Consider the following 23,470-nt stretch of genomic DNA (forward strand, 5'->3'; position numbering starts at 1 on the left):
AACTATTATGACACTGTGTGAGCCTTTCTCCACAACTAATCCTCACCATGGTGGTGATTCTGCAACAGCAAGGGTAGTACCTGTATCTTATAGAGGAGTTTGGATCTGTGATGAAAAACCAATGAAGCCACAGTTGGAATGTGGATTGTTAAACAAAAATGTATTAGTTGGGTTACTGAACCACGGTAGTATAAAGTAAAAGTCTCAGATTATAGATGGGATATGAGGGAGGTGATTTTGTAATTTGTAAATGTGTATACCTGGTTAAATTTTGTATTTTATATACGGAGGGATGAAAAAGGGACAATGAAGAAGAAAAAAGAAAGAAGAAGAAAAACAAAACACGAAGATGATGTCGTAAATTTAGAAGTTCATGAAAGCACATTTTATTAAAATTTGAAAAAGAAAGAAATATGAAGAAGGAAAATAGAAAAAGAAATAAAAAAAGTATTAACAACATGAATAAAAAAAAAAGAGACGCTAAACTAGGGAGAAAAAAATAAAGAAAAAAATCACGAAAGAAAAATAAGAGACACAAGAAAGAGAAAAACTTGTTTTAAACCATTCATATATATTATTAATCTGATAAAGCAAAAACATATTTTTAAAACACTTGAATTTGGTCCGTGATGAGGTGGCAACCAGAGTAAAAGACTTGCTAGAAAATGATTTGATTTTTCTTACAAAGACTAATTTTTAAATTTCCACACTTATAATTATCATTTAGCCAAAAGAAAGAGACAAAAATATCCCAAATACTCTTCTTCCTATAATTTTAGTAAAGTATTAGAAGATAGAAAATGACTAGGCTGTAACATTTTATCATTTAGTTCATGGTGGTCCATCTATTTTAATTCATTACATTTATTATTAAATATTTAATGGATATTGTACATTGTTGAATTTAATGTTATGACATTTGACTTGGTTTCACATTTTATTTTTAATATTAGTAAATATGAGAGTTAAATTTCCAAAACTTTAGCTTATACATATTTGAGCTTATTCTATGAGAGGGTTATAATTAATCCCATAACATACCGTAAAAAGAAAGTCGTTCCTGTTTTTTTTACTGTACAAATCCTATCATCCGCTTAGAAAAACAAATGTAAAATAAATTTATCCTTAGAAATTCTAAACCTCTTGTTTTTATGTTTGTGGCAAATGCTGACAGTTAGTTAGTTGAACAGAGAGTTCCGTATAAAGAGTACATGCTTGTGGCTGAAACGCAAGTTGACAAGTCTGCAAATCAAACCTAGTTTCTTGGGGTCAGCACAACCCATAATTGGTTGAATCTTTGGATAACTTATATATATGCCACAGTTTTAACTAAAAACGCTAAAAGAACTTCCCTTCAATCAAATTTTACTGTACTTTTTCCTAGTTTGCTCTTCACCATCTTCTGTGATCAGTTTATTCTTTGGATGTTGTAGCCATGGTTAACACCAATACAATAAGAACTGCTGTTGGAATAATTGGTTTGTCCACAAAAATCTTAGACCATTTCATGTTTTTTTAGTTTGTATTTTATTTTGCCATGAAAGAACAAGGTAGTTTCTGAATGCTTTTAAAGTGGTCGTTTCATCTAATATAGTTACGAAAAACAAAGAAGGACATTCAAGGAGCAATCTAGTTAACACTTTCTAAATCCATTGTCTGTATTTCACTTGTTGATAACAGCTGAGAGAGATTTAGTATTTTGATGAATGAGGCATGTTATGTTATGATAATAATTCTTTTGAGGTGTATGAACATGTGACAGTGTATATGACATTTAGAATTTGGTAATGATACATTGGCATTGTGACTATTACTTCATGTAATGTAGATGAACAATTCAGCTTATAAGGTAACTGATTAATGACTGTTATTATTTGTTGCAGGAAATGTGATCTCTTTTGGTTTATTCATGTCCCCCGTGTAATCTCTCTTTCTTTCTCCATTCTAAATGATAACATTGTAGCCATAAGAATTGGTGATATATTTGGAATTGTAATTTGCAGACCTACATTTATATCAATATTCAAGTCAAAATCAGTGCAAAATTTCAAGCCAGATCCTTACATTGCAACTATATTGAATTGTGGAGTGTGGGCATTTTATGGATTGCCCTTCGTAACCCCAGATAACACTCTTGTGATCTCAATCAATTCATTTGGGTTCTTCCTTGAAATCTTCTACACTACGGTCTTCTTTGTATACTCACCCTGGAACAAGAGGGTGAGAAAAAAAAATAGCAAGGCCTCTTAATTTAACTTAATGTAATTATATATTCTTAACTCCCTAATTAACTGATGTTTTTTAACAATTTCAGAGGAAGATCATGCTAATCTTCCTTGCTGAAATAATCTTCATTGCGTTACTGGTGTTTTTAGTGATGACCTTTGTTCACACCCCCAAAGAAAGAAAGGTGATTGTTGGACCTATATGCATAGTCTTCAACATCCTCATGTATTTTTCTCCCTTGACTGTCATGGTACGTGTAATCCTAATTCTGCAAATTTTTTTATTTTCTTAAATATTTAAACATGGATATATTTATGTATATATATATATATATGATAATAGTTAGGTTTATTTTTTATTTATTTTTGTTTTCATTTGAACCCCATAAAAAAGAGCAGCGACAAGTAATTCGAACGAAGAGCGTGAAGTATATGCCTTTCTTACTTTCATTCACCAACTTCGCCAATGGAATTGTCTGGACAGCCTATGCCTTGCTTAAGTGGGATCCGTTCATTGTGGTAATTATTATTTTTCAAATGAATGATTTTAGGTAATATTATATATTCATGATATATAACTAATTGACTAAGTTTTTTAAATGCCAGATTCCCAATGGGTTGGGAACACTTTCTGGGTTGACACAGCTCATCCTCTATGTTATGTACTATAAATCAACCAACTGGGATGAAGAAGATGAGACCAGCAGTAACATATGATTTCTACTTGGAGACTGAGACAAGATACAAAGTCAAGGGACAAAATGAAGCTGCACCTCTCCTTAAAGAATAAGAGTTTGTTTTAACATAAAGTTACAAGACTTTTTTCAAAGCTTTTGACGATGGTTTTTTAAAAAAAGTCCCATGTTTAATTTATGTTGTAGTTTTAAAATTACAGCATTGGTGTCTTGAAGAGGATTGTTGTTGGCTTTAATGATGTATACGCTCATTTGAGCTGATGGGGATATTTTTGGTTTGAAACTTCAAACACTATTCTTAGTTATGCTTCTCAACATTCTTTTTGAAACACACTTGTTCTTAATGATGTATGTGAAGTATTATGTAGGATACAAGAAAAAAGGTAGAATCAGCCGTATTATTAATTAGCTTTCAAATTGATAAAGGTCTTCAGTTATTTGGTGCGTGATTCTCACTTTTGAATGCAAGTTTAATATAAACCCTTCTCATAAAGGAAATTGGCATTCAATGTGACTCAACCACATTCCAAACATAAGCTTATAAACATAACCTCCTAACTTAAAAAACAACAAAGCATATCATACTAATATAACTAAACATGAAGGTCAAGAAATTCTAAGGCTTCTAGCAACTCTCCCACTGACAATGGATAACAGATTATGCATCACATCTGCATAATGATCAAACCAGCACTAACAAGTTTTAAATTTCACAAAGTATTTCTGCCCTGTTATTACAAAAAAGCACACTGTTAGTGATAGAAAACAGGTTCCTCCTCTGCCCTTTTGCTGCTGCATTCTTCTTTTCACCTGCACCAGAACCTTTGAGCACCTTCCTTCCTGCATACAAAGATCTTAATATTCACCACAGCCAATAGAAAAATTCCCCTGCACATCTTACCCACATATACAGCATCGGGGAAGAGAGTCTTTGATGCAAAACAGACCCTCCCTCCATTGCCTCTTACACTCTTTCCTGATTTCCAGCATTTTCCTGTAACAATTACACAGTTTTAAAAACCTTAAAAAGCACCACACTAACAACAGAGAACAGCATAAAACCTCATCCCCAGACCTATATCAACATAAGGAATATAAACAATTTAAAGAATAAAGCACCTAATCAAAGAAGGAAAAACTAAAATTTGTTATTTTTCTTCTCAGACCAAGTTTGTAACTACGTCAGATTAAAAATTTCTTCTGCATCCACACCTACCTTCCTTTCTTTAAAGATCACTAAATTCCTTTGATTTCAAATACTCCAAATCACGGCTACCCTAACACCATTTCATGCACGGTTCCTTTTCGCATAAAGGTTAAGCAGACATCAAATCTATTTAATAAAATTAGCACGTCAACAATCCCATCAAATTTGTTTTCAGTAGTGTTTTCACAATTTTCTTTGATAGCACTTGAAACACTTGCCCACTATTTTGGTAATAGTCAAAATAGGATCGAGAAAAGGAAAAAAAATCTAATCTATCACAGTATTAAAGTTAACAATTCAAGTCATTTTAATTTACTATATTTTTTTATATTATTGTATTTTTTTAATATAATTTCAATTTAATTATGATAAGTAAAAGCAAGCAGATTAAATTAGAGTATAATAAATACACTAATTACATTAATGGGGGCAATATTTAATAATTTATTTCCGGTAATAAAAATGGTTTTCGAACAAATTTTATCTATATTTTTGTTAAATGATTTGGATATTATTTCCAATGTGTTTGTATTCAATCAATTCTTTCTCGTCAGCAAACGCTTCAGTCATCTCTAAATAAATAAATAAATATGTATATAAATTATAATTTGTAATGTTACCAACTAATTATGTTTGTTCTCAGCTTGCTTAAAAAAATATTCATGTGTGAAGAAAACAAAATAAAATAATCAAGTGATTCACTATTGTCACTTTGACTTAATTTTTAGTTTATGATTGTATGAATGATTGATTATCATGTATTTGTAATTACTAGTTTCACTGATATTTCATAGCTCATAACATCTTTTTCGTAATAGTAACTCAAATTAATATGTCAAATTGTTCAATAGAATATATTAAATTTCATCAAACTGTTAAAAAGAAAATTAAGATTTATATTAATATATAAAAAATCCACAAAACAAAAATATTATTGTCAAAGAATATCATATCATTCATGATCAATTCAATAAATTTGTTCTGATCTTGTCTGAATATTGAAAGTCTCCTAAACAAAACAAATCTAATTCACAATTTCAGATCTTTTTATTGTTTCGTGCGTGCAACTGCATCAATTTCCTTTTAATTTTCTCATGCAAACAACTCATTTTACTCTCAAAAATTTTAAATTCATCAAATAAATGAATTACTCTCTTAAACTACCTCATGCAAACACACTACTAGAGATATTAGAATTTGAGATGAAGTCTTGAAAAAAAATAGCATTGAGTAGTAATGGTGTTTTTGAACCAATAACGGAAAAGACGATCAAAGTCCAATCACAAAAGAGAAGTTCGGTATTCGCCACTTCAGGTGGGTTCGGCATAGAGAAAAAATAGAATAAGACCACCTCAAAGTATGGATATGCAATCTTATTACTTATGCTGTAACTATTACAAACGAGGTTATAAGAGATGAGATAAGAAGTTTTTAAAAAGTTATTAAACCAGAAAATGCGAGCAAATTGTATTTCAACGGTCGAACAATGATGGTAGAAGAAAATAGTTTCTTTTTGTTCATGCAAAAACTCATTTTGTCTACATAGAAACTCATTTTGCTTGTGCGAAAACTCAAGTTTTTTGTATACTTTTATCTGATAATTATAAGAAAACGGAAGAGTACAACGGTTCTCTAAGCTATTAAGAGTTTTTTTCTTTGAAAAGAACTTGTATTCAAGTGACCAAAAAGGTTTTATTTCTGGTTTAATAAAAGCAAGTATTATTTTGAAAGCAAATGGATCCAACTTAATATCATCAATTATGATTGCGAGTATGTAATAGTATAATGAAGATCCTGCAAGTTACAAGTCAAATCCGGCAACATTGCCAAGCAGAAAGTAATACTCATACCCACAGAACCCAAACCAATGTGGGGAAAAAGGTAAAAGAAAATCAGAGGTACAGTTTTACACACCCAACATATTGACATGTCACCAGCTCGTCCTACCTGTACTGTACCCCTTACTGTGTATTTGTCTCATCTAGTATCCAAATACTGCTTTCTCACTATAGATACAAATTGATTCTTCAAATAGTGAAAAATCACTATAACCAAATTGTTTGCAAGACTAACGAATAAACCTTCAAGGCCCTCTATGCTTGCGGAAGCAAAAACAACCCTGCTGCTGATCATGGGGGATCATCCCTCCACCTTTGGTTGTGTCAATGGCCTCCAGCATGGAAACTACCTCATCCATCTCTGGCCGCTTATCTGGAGTGGCATCCCAGCATTTCTTCATTACATTTGCCAGAGAACTTGGGCAACATCTTGGCATTTCTGGTCTTAAATTCTAAAATTCCAACAGAACATAGTAATATAATTATAATGGATTCACAGACACTAAACACAGTGATAAACAGGTACTTCTCAAGTTAGAAAATCAATCAAAACAGAGAAGAAAATATACCTGGCGAACAACAGCTGATGTAATTTCTGAGAAACTTAGGTCAGGATATGGCATGTCACAACAATATATTTCCCATAAACAGATGCCGAAACTGTACACATCACATTTCCTGTTATAGGGGTTGCCGTTTAAAACCTGTAAACCATCCCCGATGGGAAAATAAAATTAAATATTCAATTGCAAGGATTTTTCTCTTTGATCAATTAAATATTTTTATCTCATATTTTTCTTCTCTTATTCACAGTTTCACACTATATGCTCCACATGAAAATCGTCATTTACCCTCATTGAATAACTATAGGATTGACATGAAAATTGGAAACACCTATCCTCACTTAGATGAAATATTGGGACAGGATATGCTAATTCCCCATCACTTGAAATCTATTGGTACACAGCATGCCTTTGCACTAAGACTTCCACTGTGTCACACACTAGTACAACAATATCTAATTTGTAAAGGATTGTACAGGTATTGACTACTCACCTCTGGAGCCATATAACCAAGAGTACCAGTCTCCCCAGTCATATCGTTAGGATTTGATGCCTCAACACGTGCAACCCCAAAATCAGCAATTTTAACTGTGCGTGTCTTATCCAACAGCATGTTCTCTGTCTTAACATCTCTATGGACAATCTTCTGAGAGTGAAGATAACTCAGCCTGTAAAACCAAGTGAATTCAAGTTGAGTAGTTGCACACAAAAATTACGAGAATTATAGTTCCCAACCTGCTAAACCAGGGAAAATAAATAGATAGATACCCTCTTGCAAGATCAAGTGCCAGCTGAATGACAATCTTAAAAGCTAGCTTCCTCCTCCTGTTCTTTATTAGGAATGATTTCAGATTTCCTCCAGCGAGATACTCCACAACAACACAACAGACATTGCTTGGCATGCCAATTAGACCATTATCAGTTTGTATCTGCAATTCTGAAGACCCCATTGTTGCTCCTATAAACTAAACATGGAAATGTAAATGGTTTAAAAATATTGGGTAGAAAATAATACCCTTTGGAAAGAGAGAAAAACAAATCAACTGAAAATATCAAAAGATTGAACAAGAAAGAGAAAATGTCATGATGAGAAAGCAAAACAGGCACTAGGGGGGGAGGAAGAGGCTCGTGCTCCACACCTACATACCAAGTGAATGAAATTGAGTCTAATGAAGATACAGGGTATCTTTTCTTGAGTTAGAAAAGGTTTATGTTCATTTTGAGGAGAATGTGACAATAGACAGATAAACTTTTCCAAGGAAAAGGTTGCCCAAAAACAATAGAAGTCTGAAGATTAAAAGCTTTCATTGCAAGTAAATTTCAAAAAATGCTGGCAGGCTGGTTTATTTATTTAAAATCTTTGTTCAACAGAACCATGGATGCTGAACCAAATGGAAAAAAGTCTATTCATAGTTGTTTTCACCATTCATTGTAAAAAAGTTCGAGTTCATGACAAACTGAATTTTCTATGATTAATGTATAGAATAAGCATATGTCAAAACCGACTCCGTTCTATTTAAAGATATTAGTATTCATTTTTTTCATCAACAGAGTATAAAACAGATTAACAAGTTATAAATTAAGAGCCCCACACTTCAGCTGGAAAGGTTGTAGTTAAGTTGTGTGTTCTATAATCAACTCATAAAGGATAGGCTACGTTACAGTCAGCGGTCTCCACAAAACTGCTTTTTGAAAAATGAAAGAAATAAACTCCAAATGTATTAAAGTGCATTGAACTAAAGATTATCTAAAAACTATGGAATTCGAGCACTGTATCTCGTTAATAAGGTTAGTATCCGCAAATAATGCCACCAAAAGTTAATGCAGGCAGTGTATCTCTGAATATTCTCTACCAGCAATATCAGATTATAGACAGAGAAACAATATGAAAGAAAAACATATCTAGGACAGTTAAGCTCATATGTCGTGAAGAAACTTAAATTTTATACGAATCGTATAATTTCCGCTCCATAAAATACTTGTACTTCTCATATTTCAGTATTTTTTCCAATAAAGATACAGTAGGCTAACTGCATACCTCGTGTTCTTAAAACAAAGTGCATGTATTTTTCAAACAACACGGACAATAATAGTAGCCCTCAACTGCACAAAAGAAAGTCCTTCTACAATTTCAAGCAAATTCTAGTTGAATGTAAGGGAAAGGAGGATATAGAAGAAAAGTGGAAAAGTGGGATGAACCCTCAGCTGATAATACAAATTCATAGGACCTGAGATGACAGGAAATTCTTTGTTTGGATGGATCCCTCCACCCAAAATAAAATAAGATAATATTAACATACACAACTATGAAACAACAAGCTCAACATATTATAATGACAATTACACAAATAAAAATAAACTTATGTCAAAAAATTGAAATCAACCTTTGTAACATTGGGATGATCAAGTTTATGCCAAACAACAACTTCCTGTGTGAACGCTGCCCTCAGGGAAGCAATTTCTGCTTCTGTCCTTTGTCCTTCTTCACCCCAGTCCAACAATTTCACTGAACATTAAGTAATCACAATAACTGTTGATCAGGTAAACACAGGAAAAGGAAACCAGAAATTCTACCCAAAGAATAAATAACCACTGAAACAAAAAAAAACACCATATTTATTATATTTACCACACAACAAGACCAAATCCACAATGGGGTCACTTGAATTTTATGACAGTAAAAGCCCAATCCCAACTTTTACTATTATTCCCATAAATTTAACTCTACACTAAATCATTCTAAAAGTCAACTCTTCTCCAGAAAATCCAGTGGAGTAAGGGATTAAATATTAACTGGAGTAATTTACTTCAAGTAACAATTTTGCTGAAGAAATTAAGAGCTTTTACAACTGCATCCATGGATGTTTATTCATGCAAATTAAACAGTTAACCCACTAGTAAAAAGATCGCTGCTTAAGAGATATATTTAAAGAAACTCCTCCCACTTGAAGTTTGGTGAGAGGGGAATTATGCATCTGAATCTGATAAGTAAATATGGATCCGTTGAAAGAAATAACTAACCAGCAACATCTTGGGTATCATAGATACCACGATGGACAGTCCCAAAAGTGCCACGAGCTATGACACTCTTGATGATGAGTTTAGAAGGATCAATCTCCCACTCCTGCTTCTGCTTCTTCAAGCTTAGCCTAGTAGAGGCAGGTCTGAATTTGGGAGAGGCAGTGGCACTGGTGTGAACATGAACCTGATCAGCATCTTCGTCCTCATCAGAGCGCTTTTTTTTGTCTATGGTGAGCACCTTGTTGAGGTGCCTCTCCAACTGTTCATCTATGCTCTTCAGATCAATCTGATCGGCTCTCACAAACCCATCACTGCTTTCCTTCATCTTCTTCTTTTTCTGTGCCTCCCACACAATTAACAAAAAGAAGAAAAGAGGGAGAGAATTATGGGTCTAAGACGTTTCAGTTGGTGTTGGTGTGTTGCTTGATGGTGCTGTTGTTGATGATCTTGCTCTTCTTCTTCTTGCTCTTTCTCTTTCTCTCATCCATGTGGCCACATGGAACTGTCTGCTCATAACGTGTCCCTCTGACCCACTTTCAATAATAATAATAATAATAATTCACATACTCCTTTCTCTTATTTTTTTTTAATAAATATAATAATTATTATGTATTTTCTTTCTTTCTGTTTTATTTCGTCACAGTGGGTCCTATACTTGGATAGAGGGAAAAATAATAAGAGTGCGAAAAGTAAAAATAACTATTATGAAAAAAATTAATAAAAATAAATAACTTTTATCCTAATAACAATAATTTGAGTTCCTTTTTATCATTATCTTTGTAATTGGTTAAATTATTGAATTAATTTTTTATCTTTTAAATAAGATTTAGTTTTTCTTCTTTATCTATTTTAACTACTTCTACTTCTTTTTCCTTTTGCCTTTTTCTTCATAAATTTTAAATATATAATTTGCGGTGTTTTTTTTACCCGCCGCTTTGCATGATTGGGGACTTGGGTCGGTCGACTTTTTAAAATATGAAAATGTTATGCTTACACAAAATATTTAAATAACACTAAATATTTTTAAATAAATAAATATTAAATTTTATTCAAATAATTTAAAATAAAAATATAATTAATATAAATTATTTATATTTAATTAAATTATTTATAACACGTTTCTTTAATTAATTATACTGGTTACTTTAACGCCCTTTAACGCCCCCTGTATTTCCTCTCTTGTATCTGATGATGAATATTTTATATTATCCTTTGTTGTTATAACAATAGCCTATATATCTCTAATTTCATCTTATTTATTAAAAATAATATGTTATGTAATTCAGTTGGTTATCTAGCATTTTTTAAATAAGGTATTCTATCTGGTTTATACAATAAAATTAGAATTAAGTATTGAGTTATCAAGTATCATGCACAAATTAATATAATAACAAAAATTGTTCTTTTTAAATAATAAAGTTTGATTTTTCTACTTCTTAAAATATTAGGTGAAACTATTAAATCACATGAGGAATCATTAAATCATCTTATTTGGATTTCCTGCTCTTAAATAATAATAATTACAAGGTTTGTTATTGTTAATCTCAGTCAACACACTAAGAAATATTAATATATTTGTTTGATTAATCTTAATAAGTGGTGAATCTAAACTGAATAAAACAATTTGATTAAAATTTATAATTTAATTAGATGTAAGCTAAATCAATCTAATTAAATTTGATAATGGATAATTTCAGTATTAAATTTATAATTTGTAAATTTAAACAACTTGAACCAGAATAATGGAATAATATTTTTTTAGTAGTTATTATACATTAAGTTTTTTAACATAATTGTATTTTTATAATTTTTTATAACTTAGTTCGAGTGAGTTCATTATATAAAATGTTATTTACATTTTTTTGTTAAAAAAATCATGTGTGATATTTTTTATTTTTTTAGGTTGCCTCAATTATTACTAATGAGATAGAGTGGATTGAATTGTTGTACATTGTGGAAATTTAAAAAAAAATCTAATTCAATGAAAATTAATTAGCTTAAATTTTATTTTTCAAGTCTAATCCAAACATACAAATAAACACATACCTAATTATTACTATTTCATTACATGGTATTAAGGTAAGAGACAATTAGGTGAAGTAAATATATGAGACAATAAATTATGTGACATTTGTATTTATTGAAATTAACAAAGCTTGCTTTTGTTCCATGTTTACTTAAAAACTGAAAATTAATCTATTTCTTAAAATAAGATAAGAATATATTAATCATGGTTTTAATTCAACTTTATATGTCTAAAATAAAATTAAAGAAATTACATACTCACATGTTGTCATGTTTTTTTGGGAAATGTATTGTGATGTTCTCCCATGCTTCAGGAAATTTGAGTGTTCAACTTTATCATTCATTAAAAAACATGATAGAGTAGACTGTTTAATCACCAAATCAGTTGACTAAATTTTAGGATACTAATTCAATGCAGAGTTGCCAATTGTGACTGCAAAATCATCTTATTCATATTTAAATTACTTATAACACTTTTACCGCTAAAATTACTTTTATGTTAAAAGTAGAATAATGAAATAAAAATAAGACACACAAGAAAAAAAATATTAAACAGTGAACAAAATTAGTTCCTACTAGCTAAGGAGATAAGTATTTTTGTGTAGGTTTAACAAAATATTTCCTCCTCAAAAAAAAGTGAAAATAATGTAATTTGAAAATTAGTAAAACTTATATTTATTCTTTCATTGATGACTCATCTAACTAATTGTTACTCTCATCAATCCAAATACATTTCATTTCAATATATCATTTTTTATTAAATATTCAATAAACATAAGAGAAACATTAAAAATATACTTATATATATATAATCAAATAATAACTATAAATATTAAAGTCACTTAATCAAATTAATTAAATAGTCACTTAACCAAATTAACTAAATAGTCACTTAACCAAATTAGTTAAATAATAAGGGGACAGATTTTAATAGGAATATGTTAATGGAATAAAAAATTGTTGAGCCAGATTTGGTCAATAAACACCAATTTTTTCGATCAATATGATTAAGTGAAATCCTTTCTAACTAATATACACTCTTTGTCTTAACCAATGCCCTATGCACAATCGAAACATATGTAAAAAAATACTTTAAGGTATAAAAAATAATATATATATATATATATATATATATGATTTTCTTTTATCCAAATTTATTGAATTAAAAAATATACTTTTACTGTATTATTTTATATTTATTTAAATTGTAAAAGGATGATGTTTAAAATAATATAAAAATAAAATAAAATTTAAAACAAAAAGTTTAAATAAATATTTATATATGAGTCAGTAAATCTCAGAAAAACAAATAAAAGTATAAATGAATTGAAAAGAAAAAAACAATATTTATTAATAACTAATAATAACGTAAAAGAAGAAAATAACATATATATTGAAAGTAAATTAAATAATAAAAAATAAAAAGACAAATACATAACTAAAAGTAAATTAAATAAATTAAATATAAATATAAACTAAAACATATGAGCAAATTAGGTAGTAAACTAAACAAAATAAATAAATAAATATATATATAATATGTAACTAAAAATAAATTAAATAACAACAATATAATTATTAAGGAGGACAATAATACATAATTAAAAATAAGTAAAATAAAACAAATATAATTTAGTAAAATGATACTTTTTAATTAACATAAATATAAATTAAAAAAAAGTGATACATAACTCAAAATAAATTAAATAACATATATATATATATACATAAAAATTAGTACTTTTTAATTAACAAGTGATCAAAATTATTTTTGTACAACTTTAAAAAAAAATATTACATGTATTAAAAGTTCTCTAACTTTATAACCATGAATGAATTGTAATGATGTTGTTTTGCTCACTCCACTTAAAATATAATTATGTTTACAATAGAGATGTGTTAGTTGAAATGCACTTATATTTATTATGTAATGAATAATGTTAAATTTATCTTTGTAATAAACTTTTAATTTATTTATTGAATTTTATTTGAAGTGAACAAAATCACACTATTATGTAATTTTTTAGAGACTTACACGAAATGGGAAATAATTAGTTATATAATTAGTATAATTTAAAAAAAAAATACAAGTTATAAAACTAGCTCTTCAATGTATGGAGTTATGTAGATATGTCGTGTGAGTCACTCATCCATGTTTACAAGTCTATTGCTAGAGTTGGACATTTGTGTTCATAGATTTTTGGATGGTTGATGCTCAACAAATCCATATATTTTTTATTTGTCTTGTTTGTTGAGAATCTCCCCTTAATTTAGTGAGAGACCATGACCAATAAATATTGGTAATTGAAAGTGTATCACTCTTGAAAACTTTGAAATTCAACCTAGAAAGTTGAAGATAGTGTTTTCAAGGTATCTTGAAAATGTGATAAGTATTAATTATCCATTATCTCTTTATGAAGAAGCCTTATTTCATTCTCCATATAAAGGGAACTTGCGAGGAAGTCAAGTGAGGGAAGAGCAACATAGAGAGAAAGAAAATGAGAAAATAGATATCCATCATAGTGTGAGATTAGAAATCTTAGTGAGATGCTAGAGAAACACTATATTTATCCTTGTTAGGTGAGATTGAGTGTTATCCTCACAGAGTAAGAGAAACAAACATTGTAATCATACTTTCATAGTGGAGACATTTTTTGTACTAGGTTCCGTGGGTTTTACTTCTCAAGTTGTGGAGGTTTTCCCAGTTAAAATTCTCGATGTCATTATCCTATCTTTATTTTCTTTTATCTGCTTATTTCTTTCGAAGTGTCCATTTTGTATATATATCAAAGAGGGAGAATTAGTTCTGATTTTCCCAACATTGTTTCACACTAAAATTGTTCATATACCTAACACAATGAATTATAAGTTAAATGTAATTATTATGTTATGGAAAATATACACATAAGAATATGTCTTTATATGACCCAAGTTGTATAACTGAAATGTCTAAGAAGGTTCCCTCAACAATCTCTAATGTTTCTTGTAAGAAAATGTATAGAGAAATAATAGTAGTATTGACTCCAAATACTCTATTGTTCCATTGTATTTGCAAGGGATTCCTCCTCAAGTTGGATAATATGGTTCATGTCATCATCATCAATAACAAGTTCTCCCATACTCAAACAACCTTGGAAACTATATAAGGTGTTCTTTGAGTTTGTTACCGAAAATAAGTAAGGAATTTTAACTTCAAACTTTCGTTACAAGGATTATCATATTTGATTAAGTTTTTTCTTCAAACTGCGTCTCCATCTTATGCAAGGTCTTATGTATGTAAGAGTTAACACTTGTCCATGATGGTGGACCTAAGTAATCACAGAATTTCCAAGAACCACCAGTACCACCAGTACCACACATGCGTTATAGGTACTCTGATTTTCCTATGACCATGGGAAACAAATGAGCCATAGGTCAAACTTTAAACAATTTAACTTCAAATATTGCATAGACGCAAAACTTTTAACATTTGAATAGTAAACTCTTAACATTTGAATAGTACCCTGTGACAATTTCACACTGTATAAACAGTAACAAAAGCTTTGATTTTTCTTTTTTAGAAAAGTGTGACATGTTTGAGGCAAGTATAAAATTGTTTTCCCACTATGGATGCAACTCAGAAAGTATACTCATGACAACCAAATCAAATCTTGTCGTGTTGTAACTCCATCTTTTGTCTTTCCTTTTATGTTGAGAAATGTCTCAATTACACTATCATAAACACTTTTTTTTTCATATGCATCACATTTATATAGTGTTTAACATCTAGTTTCCACAAATATGGAAGATTAAAGAATATTGATCATTTTTTTCAAATTTTTATTCTCAATAACTTTTGTTTTGTCTTTCCAAACTACACATTAATTGTTGGAGATCTCACATCAACTAGAGAGAACAACAATTCATAGTATATCAGTGAGTGTAAACCTTACTTTATGGGTCGATTTTAGGATTGAGTTTTCAATTCTTAATACAGTATCAGAGTTATTTAAAGTGTATTATAACAAAAGTTTGTTGAGTTTATCAAGTCACCCTATATTGGACCGCTATCGGACCAGACCATCCATAAAAACATTTCATAGTATATAATTAATAAATATTAGATATCATGCAATTTCATTTTCTTGTCATCCTTTCTAACTTTTAATTTAATTTATTAAACATATATACTTTTATTATCATATTCTCCTAAATAGATTAAAAAATAATTCAAAATTTACATTAACAATTTTAATATATTCATTAAATATGGGCATATGTGTTTTATTACTTATGTTTTAAGAGAAAGGTTGTTTAGAAATGTTCTTCGGATTCCTTCATGTATAAGAATTAGAACATCTTTTATATTTTTTTATATTTATTTATTGTTTATTGATTAAAAAAATGTTTTAAGAGAAAAAAATGGTTGTTTTAAGAGAAAAGTTGTTGTCTTTTATATTTTAAATATTAGATTATTTTATTTTAGTTTTTACATTCAAGTAAATTAACTATATTATGATTTTTTTTTACTTAATAGAAATAAATGATAACACCATAAAAAAATCATTGTTAGTTTAACTCTTGATTTACGTGCAAATATTATTTAGAATTTAGGGCAATTTTCAATTCGTAACAAAATAAAAAAATCAAAACATTAAATATGAGATTACACAATTAAATGTACAATGTAAGCACTTTGTAATCCTTAATTTTAACGTGACACAAGTTTATCTTCTTATATACAAGATAATTATTTTTATTTTCACTCTGTTTTCACCACATCCATTACATAACAATTTTTTTTAATATAAATATAGTATAACGTTATCTTTTACAACAAAAGGCAGATGAATTTTTTAGTGATTATCTGATAATATATATTAAAAATAATTGAAAAGTTGAACATAAATTAAATTATAAACAATTTTCATGGCATACAACAAAGTTTTTTTTTGTTTTTTTTTTGCATTTTAATAGTCAGATAACTCACACCTCCTATAGATGAATCCTACTTTAATCTATTATGGCAACAATCTTTCTACTACTGTAATGAAGTGGGAAATTAAATTTTATGAGAAGATCTAAATAATCTAAACTTTGGCTGGAGATTACTTGGAACAGAGAATAAAATTATGGTCAAATTAGTCTAATAGTTACCCAAACCCTCAAATTTAATGAAAAACATGACGATTAATTTTATACAATATATGATTGGTTTACATTTTTATAATATTTTTTTTTATAAAAACTATATTTTATTACTCTCATTTAAAAAATACAAAAATACGGAGGACTAGACCAAAACTCATATGTTAACAAGAACAATACATATGTAGACTATATCTATTCATAAAAAATTTCTCTAACCGCATACTAGATGGTAACTTATTATACTATAATCAATAAAAAAAATTTCTATAAATTAATTAACGAACTTATTAGCAGATGCATTTCCTTCCCGAAAAATATGAATAACCCTAAACTTAATTGTTACACAATAATTAAAATAAGTAATTAATAACTCTAAAAAAATTAAAAAAAAAATGAGTGCAAATGTAAAAATACTTTCAATAACAAATATGACCATTAAAGACTAATTAAAAAAATAACATAAATATTTTTTATGAAAACTCTACAATTATATATATATATAAAATAAAATTGTGTGTGTCTTAAATCAAACATATCTATCAGGCTAAATCTAGTTCAAGTTAATTTAATTTATTTTTTATATTTTCCGAATTTTAAATAATTATAAAATAGAAAAACATTAATAAATTATAGGGTCAATGGCATAGGTATGGCCGTAAAAATGATTTATTGTTCCTAGGTAACACAATATTCGATGAACAGTCGGTGCCATTATCACAGACGTTATCTTATTTTATTATCCGATTATAACTAAGTTTATATAATTTTGTTTTACTATTACCTGCTCCCAATTATAGCTATGAGGTTAATTCCAGTTAAATTCATAGTTTATTCTTAACTTTAATTTATATAAGTTAGAGTCAATGCCTTAGCCGTCTCTCCCTAAATGATTTTATTCTCTCTATGTTATAGAATATTCAAAGAACAATCAATGTTGCCATCCATACATCTTATTTTATACTTATATCTTTTTTATTGTTTGATTATAACTATGTTTATATATCTATATATCATCACCTTCCAAACAACTTTATATAAACCTATATAAATATATATATACTTGAGTTTACAATGCACAACCAAATAAAAAGAATTTATAAGTCACACAAGAGTAGAATTAACATGTTATTGTCTCTCAAACTAATGCAATTTTACTTTTGACCTTTTATAAATGGATAATTTTTTTAATTTTATAATTGGATAAATAGTATGTACTAAAAACGAGTTCAATATTTTTGAAACAATTTTTTCCATTAAAACCTTAATTAAAAACTTTAAACGGAGCACACTAATCTCAGTTTTAAGTCTGATTAAAGTTTACTATTTATGTCTGAGATTTAGGAACTTACTAATTTAATTTGTTATCCAATTAGATTTATTTTAATATTTTTTCTTAAAATAATTTAGTTGTGTTATTTTATATCATAAAAATATTACATAATTAATTTAATTAAAATAATTTAAATGTATTAAACAAAATTTATATTTAAAATATTTCTATAATATATAAAAAAAAATAATTATAAAAAATTACTTTCGAAATAACTTACATCTTAGAATTTTAATTTAAATTCGTACTTCTGAATTACTATTTTTATATAAATTTAATTTTATAAAATTGTGTTTGAAATTTATAATTTTCTAATTAAATTTATATTTCATATAAAAAAAATATTTTGAAAAATATTGAATTTGTATCTAATGTATATGATTTTTGTGAAATTTTGAAAAAAAAAATGGTATATGAAAATGAGGATTTAAGTACCTCTTTAAAAAATTAAAATAAAATTTCACCAGTTTGAAAAAAAAAATCTTATATCTGCATGCTTGTTAACTAAATATTAATAAATGATTATTACATCATATTGATAAGAATTACAGGTGGAGAGATTATTTTATTACATCAGTTGAAAATTTTGTCACTACTATAATTATAACTATCACAATAATTATTTCAAAATAATATATATATATATATATATTAATTAGATTAGATTATATGTTGATTATCATCAAAATACATTCACATTAAAGTTTTACATAAAAACTAAATTTTGTAGAAACAATACATACTTTAATTCAATATACATTTAAATTTTTAAAAGTTCTAAAAATTATTTTGATTTAGAAAAATTAACTAATATTTATAAAGTAGTTTATCTTAACACTTTCGAAAAATATTGTAAGAAACACTTTTATGAATAATTATAAAAAAGATGTATCTTGGTAATACTGAGGTGTGAATAACAATTATCAGACCATCTTAAACTTTATTAAAAAGGGTATTTCTCCCTGCACCCAACAAATGGCTTCCTTCTATCATTCTTGAAAAATATTATTTTACCTCTTTTAACAATTACTTCCGGATTACTTTTTTTCAAAATATACTTTCTATAACACATTTTTTTTGCCTTTCAGATTTTCTATTTTAGAAACACACATTACTTATGCAACCTCTATTCTAGAAACACCTTTTTCTTAGAGAATCCTTATTCTGGAATCACTCAAAATATCAAGGATAATTCTGATATTTTAAAGAATATAAGGATGTAGGAAGAAAAATGTAGAGAAGAAGAAATTAAAAATTTAGAATGGCCTAGGCCCATGCTTTGTTTGATCCAACCCGTTTCTGCTTTTATTTTATTTATTTGAAACAAAAGGAATAAGAGTATTTTTTTTCCTACACCCCTACATTTTTCTTCTTGCACCCTGACATTCTTTAAAATACCAGAATTATCCTTAATAATTTTGGGTGATTATGAAATAAGAATTTCGTAAGGAAAAAGTGTTTCGAATAAGAGTTCCGTAAACAAAATATGTTTCAAAAATAAGAAATTTGGAAGATAAAAAATCATTCCATAACATTTTTTCAGAACACATTTTTTTAATTTTCAGAATTATAAATGAAGAATTCATAAAATTTGTTCTGAAAATATGATCGGAAATATTTCAGAAACACTAATCAGGAAGTCATTTTAAAAGGGTAAAATGATCTTTTCAAAAAATGATGGGGTGCAGGAAACCATTTGTTGGGTGCAGGGAGAAACATCTAAAGAACAATGATATTGTTGTGTTCTTATATCTAAAAAATAATCAATACAAAAGTATGTTTACAGTATTAGTCGAACAGAAACAGTAGTAACAATACCCTAGTTAAATATAGGAAGAAAATAAAGACAAATATTTAAATTTGAGACGTACCAAAATGTATATTCTCATATAACATTAAATTTGATCTGACTTTTTAAAGTTAAAATGATATTTTATAATATATAAAATTTAAAATTTATTTTTAGGATAATTTATTCTTGAATATTTAGATTTAAAATTATATATATATATATATATATATATAACATATAAATATTCCTAAAACTAGCTTTTATAATAAAGATATAAAAAAAATCATTAAAAATGTAAGGACTGTAGTGCTTACAATTATTATTTATTATTTATATTATCTTTTTCTATCTCTCATTTTGTTCTTTTTAGTTTTTTTTTTAATTTTTTCTGGAATGGCTTCGTATCCTGCTCTTCAATATATTTTGTTAAGTGATTATAACATATGTTATTTTAAATTATAATTTAATTTAGAATAGTTTTCTCTTTTATTTTAAATTTTTTATATCTTTACTCTTTTATTTCTATCTGTAAGTGCTTCAACGTTTCAAAAGTTAGTTTAGTTGAGAAAGTAATTTTTTAAAATAATTCATTTTCTGATAAGTGTTTTCTAGTATTTCCTTATATTTCTACAAATCTTGGTGTCATATTTTCTTCCTTTTGTTAATATTTGGAAAAAATAATTATGTATTAAGATAAAATCGGTTATGTCCCTACAATAAATTACTAAATAAAACTAATTTTAAACATAATAAATAATTAGTTACTATATTGATTAAGTTAAATATTATTTTATAAACTAAAAAAAATATCTAAATTAGTTTTTATTATTAATAAAAAAATCATAAACTAGTTTTAAAATTGTTATCTAACATTAGATATCAATGTTTTAACTATTTTTAAATTAATATTTATAGTAACTAATTTATAATATAAAGTAGTTTAGCAGTTAAAATCTTGATAACTAAGATTTTATAAATTTGTATTAATAATAGAAACCACTTTAGATACCAATAATTTTTTTAGTTTATAAAATAGTACCTAACTTAATTAATATAGTAACTAATTTTTTTATTTTTTTTAAAGTTAGTTGTTATTAATTATTTTCTTGTAGTGTGTATATTGAAGATAGTTAAAGGTTTTTGGTATTGGAGTTGGAGTTGTTCATATTATAATTTAGTACATTTGGACTAGTTAAATTATTATTATTTTATTCATTGTGGTTGGAATATGAATTTTGTTTTGAATAATATCAATTGGAAGGAGAATAACTATAATAGATCAATTTTACATTTAAGTATCGTAACTACAATAAATAGTTAGAAGTAGTTCTGGGAGAAAACTAATTTATAACTACGTTGTTTTATTGGTTAGATCTATTAATGACATTTGAGTCTCGAGCTAGTGTGTGAGCAATGTTTAAGCAATGATCATCAACTTAGGTCTAAAGCAATATGGTCCACTTCATCACTTTAAGTAATAATTATCCTTGCTCAAGTTGTAAATTGAAGTTTCTGGAGAGATGTATGTGTCAATTCTTTCTTCTCTAAAACTTGTATTTCTTAAGCAATGTCAAATCATTCAAGTGATGAAGAATTAATGTTATTATTAGGTTTGGAAGATCTTTTAGTGTGAAAACAAAATCTTGTCACTCAAATAATAGTCAGGTCACTAAAACAATATAAGGTGTCATTCAAGTGACTTACTTGTAGTTCATGTGAGAAACAAAGCGATCTCCTTCAAAGTCGTATCACTCATGCATTAGTGTAATGTTGAAGTAATATAACATATAATTTAAGTGATGAAGTTCTTGCACCACTGTTATAGTTATTTGTGCAAATAGTTTACCTCGACTTATGGAGCTGACCAAAAGACTTAGAATAAGTCACATGATATTTATAGTGGAACATGTCTAATACAAATATTTTGAAGAAGTCTAGATATTATTATGTATTCATTAAAGTGGATTTTTTTAGGTCAAATGCTTTAAAATGGATAAAATATATTTGGTTTGAATTAATTGATTTGATTGAGATAATGATTTCTCTATGTAAGTTATACTGACTATAATTCCTTGATAATTTAATCTTTTTATATTTTATGTGTGATTTTCTATTGGGATCATACATGGTACTTGAAAAAAAAAATGTTATAGGCTTCAAATGTTATTTCTAGAAACGAGTAGTGAGTTTTGTTATGTCTCTATTTTGAAATTTATGTCTTTTCAACAATTTTTTATTATCGATTGACATTGGCCAAAAATACTCCGTAGTAAATATTAGTTGAAAGTTATTAATTTTTAATTAATTAATTTTTAAATATTAGTAAATATTAATTAATTTTTAAATGTTTTGAGGGAGCTCAACGTCTCACATTTTACATATTAATATACTATTTATTATATATCCATAATCCTATCTATTTCATTATTTGTGTTGTAAGTCTTTTCATATTCTTCTGTTCATTTCTTCCTTTCATTTACTAGGAAGACATTGATGACAACTACTGACAATTATAATATTAATTAATATTTTAATATATTAATATTTACAAATCTAAAAATATGAAATGAAATGAAATATTATATTAATATTAATTAATTTTGAAATGTTTAGAATGAAACGTCAGAATGGATGGTGGCAAATTGGAAAACCCAAAAGTCTCACATATTGGATATTAATATGTTATTTATAGGTGTGGTTTATGAGATTATTGTATACACATAATCCTCTTTCATTGTTTGTGCTATAAGTCCTTTCACATTTCATATTCTTCTCTTGATTTCTTCCTTTCATTTACGATGAAGATGATAACAACAACTGCTAAGGAGGACTGGATACCAAAGGCATGTTCTGGACAATGAGTGTTAAGGGTGATGTATGTGTTTTATTGGTTATGTTATTATATTTGATTTTCCAAACTTCAATGATTTGCTTACAATTTTTATTTTGATTTTTAAATAACAGTATTGTATTGTGGATCGCGCTTTTGCTATTGAATTTCAAAATGAACTTGATGACCACTGGCTGCTGGCAGATAATAACGGGGGGAACACCCATGTTGTGATGTACAACATGGATTTGCTGAATCCTGAAATAACCTATGCATGGGGGAACTTACGTCATTTTTATGATCTTAAAGGAGAACATCGTGTATATTTTCGATACGTTGGTGATAACTGTTTTCATATTAATGTTTACATGAATGTTTTTTATTTTTTATTTTTTATTTTTATTTTTAATTTATTATGTTTATATTTATTACACTCTTTATTTATGGTTTTCTTTGTGGTATTTGTTCTGACCATAAAATGTCATATACATAAAATAACTGTTTTATGATTTCACTTTTATTTATTTTTCAGATTTCACTTACAACATTAATTTTTTATTTTACTTTTATAATATAGTTTAAATCTTAAGTTATTTTTTATATCAATAGAAACATCAAAAGCAATCAATTTTTTATAAGAAAATAAAAAAAGAAATCATTTTTATGTTGCAACAAACACAAAAACAACAATATGAAAAACAATAGAAGAAACAAACCGATAAAGAGATGAAAAGAATCGACATAAATGATAAAAAGTAAGAAACTTTAATACAAAAAATACCATAAAAAAAGTCAAAAATATAATATAAAATAT

At 27.3% G+C, this 23,470-nt stretch overlaps 2 protein-coding genes across 2 annotated transcripts; one reads left to right on the forward strand and one right to left on the reverse strand.

Annotated features, from left to right (window-relative positions):
- Positions 1-1,364: 1,364 nt before the first annotated feature.
- ATVEX1 (Nodulin MtN3 family protein) lies at positions 1,365-3,221 on the forward strand. Its single transcript, XM_068608685.1, has 6 exons — positions 1,365-1,478; positions 1,884-1,920; positions 2,004-2,220; positions 2,315-2,476; positions 2,625-2,744; positions 2,832-3,221. The coding sequence occupies exons 1-6, from the start codon at positions 1,436-1,438 to the stop codon at positions 2,940-2,942; spliced, it is 690 nt and encodes a 229-aa protein (XP_068464786.1). The 5' UTR covers positions 1,365-1,435; the 3' UTR covers positions 2,943-3,221.
- A 2,641-nt stretch (positions 3,222-5,862) lies between these two features.
- On the reverse strand, positions 5,863-10,114 carry LOC137807855 (serine/threonine-protein kinase 52). Its single transcript, XM_068608684.2, has 6 exons — positions 9,550-10,114; positions 8,913-9,034; positions 7,297-7,493; positions 7,022-7,196; positions 6,535-6,669; positions 5,863-6,417 (listed from the first exon to the last, which is right to left on the reverse strand). Exons 1-6 carry the CDS (start codon positions 9,872-9,874, stop codon positions 6,211-6,213), a joined length of 1,161 nt encoding a protein of 386 aa, XP_068464785.1. The 5' UTR covers positions 9,875-10,114; the 3' UTR covers positions 5,863-6,210.
- Positions 10,115-23,470: the final 13,356 nt, after the last annotated feature.

This window comes from Phaseolus vulgaris, chromosome 3 (genome assembly GCF_051622355.1).
Source record: "Phaseolus vulgaris cultivar YP4 chromosome 3, ASM5162235v1, whole genome shotgun sequence".
Taxonomy (NCBI): domain Eukaryota; kingdom Viridiplantae; phylum Streptophyta; class Magnoliopsida; order Fabales; family Fabaceae; genus Phaseolus; species Phaseolus vulgaris.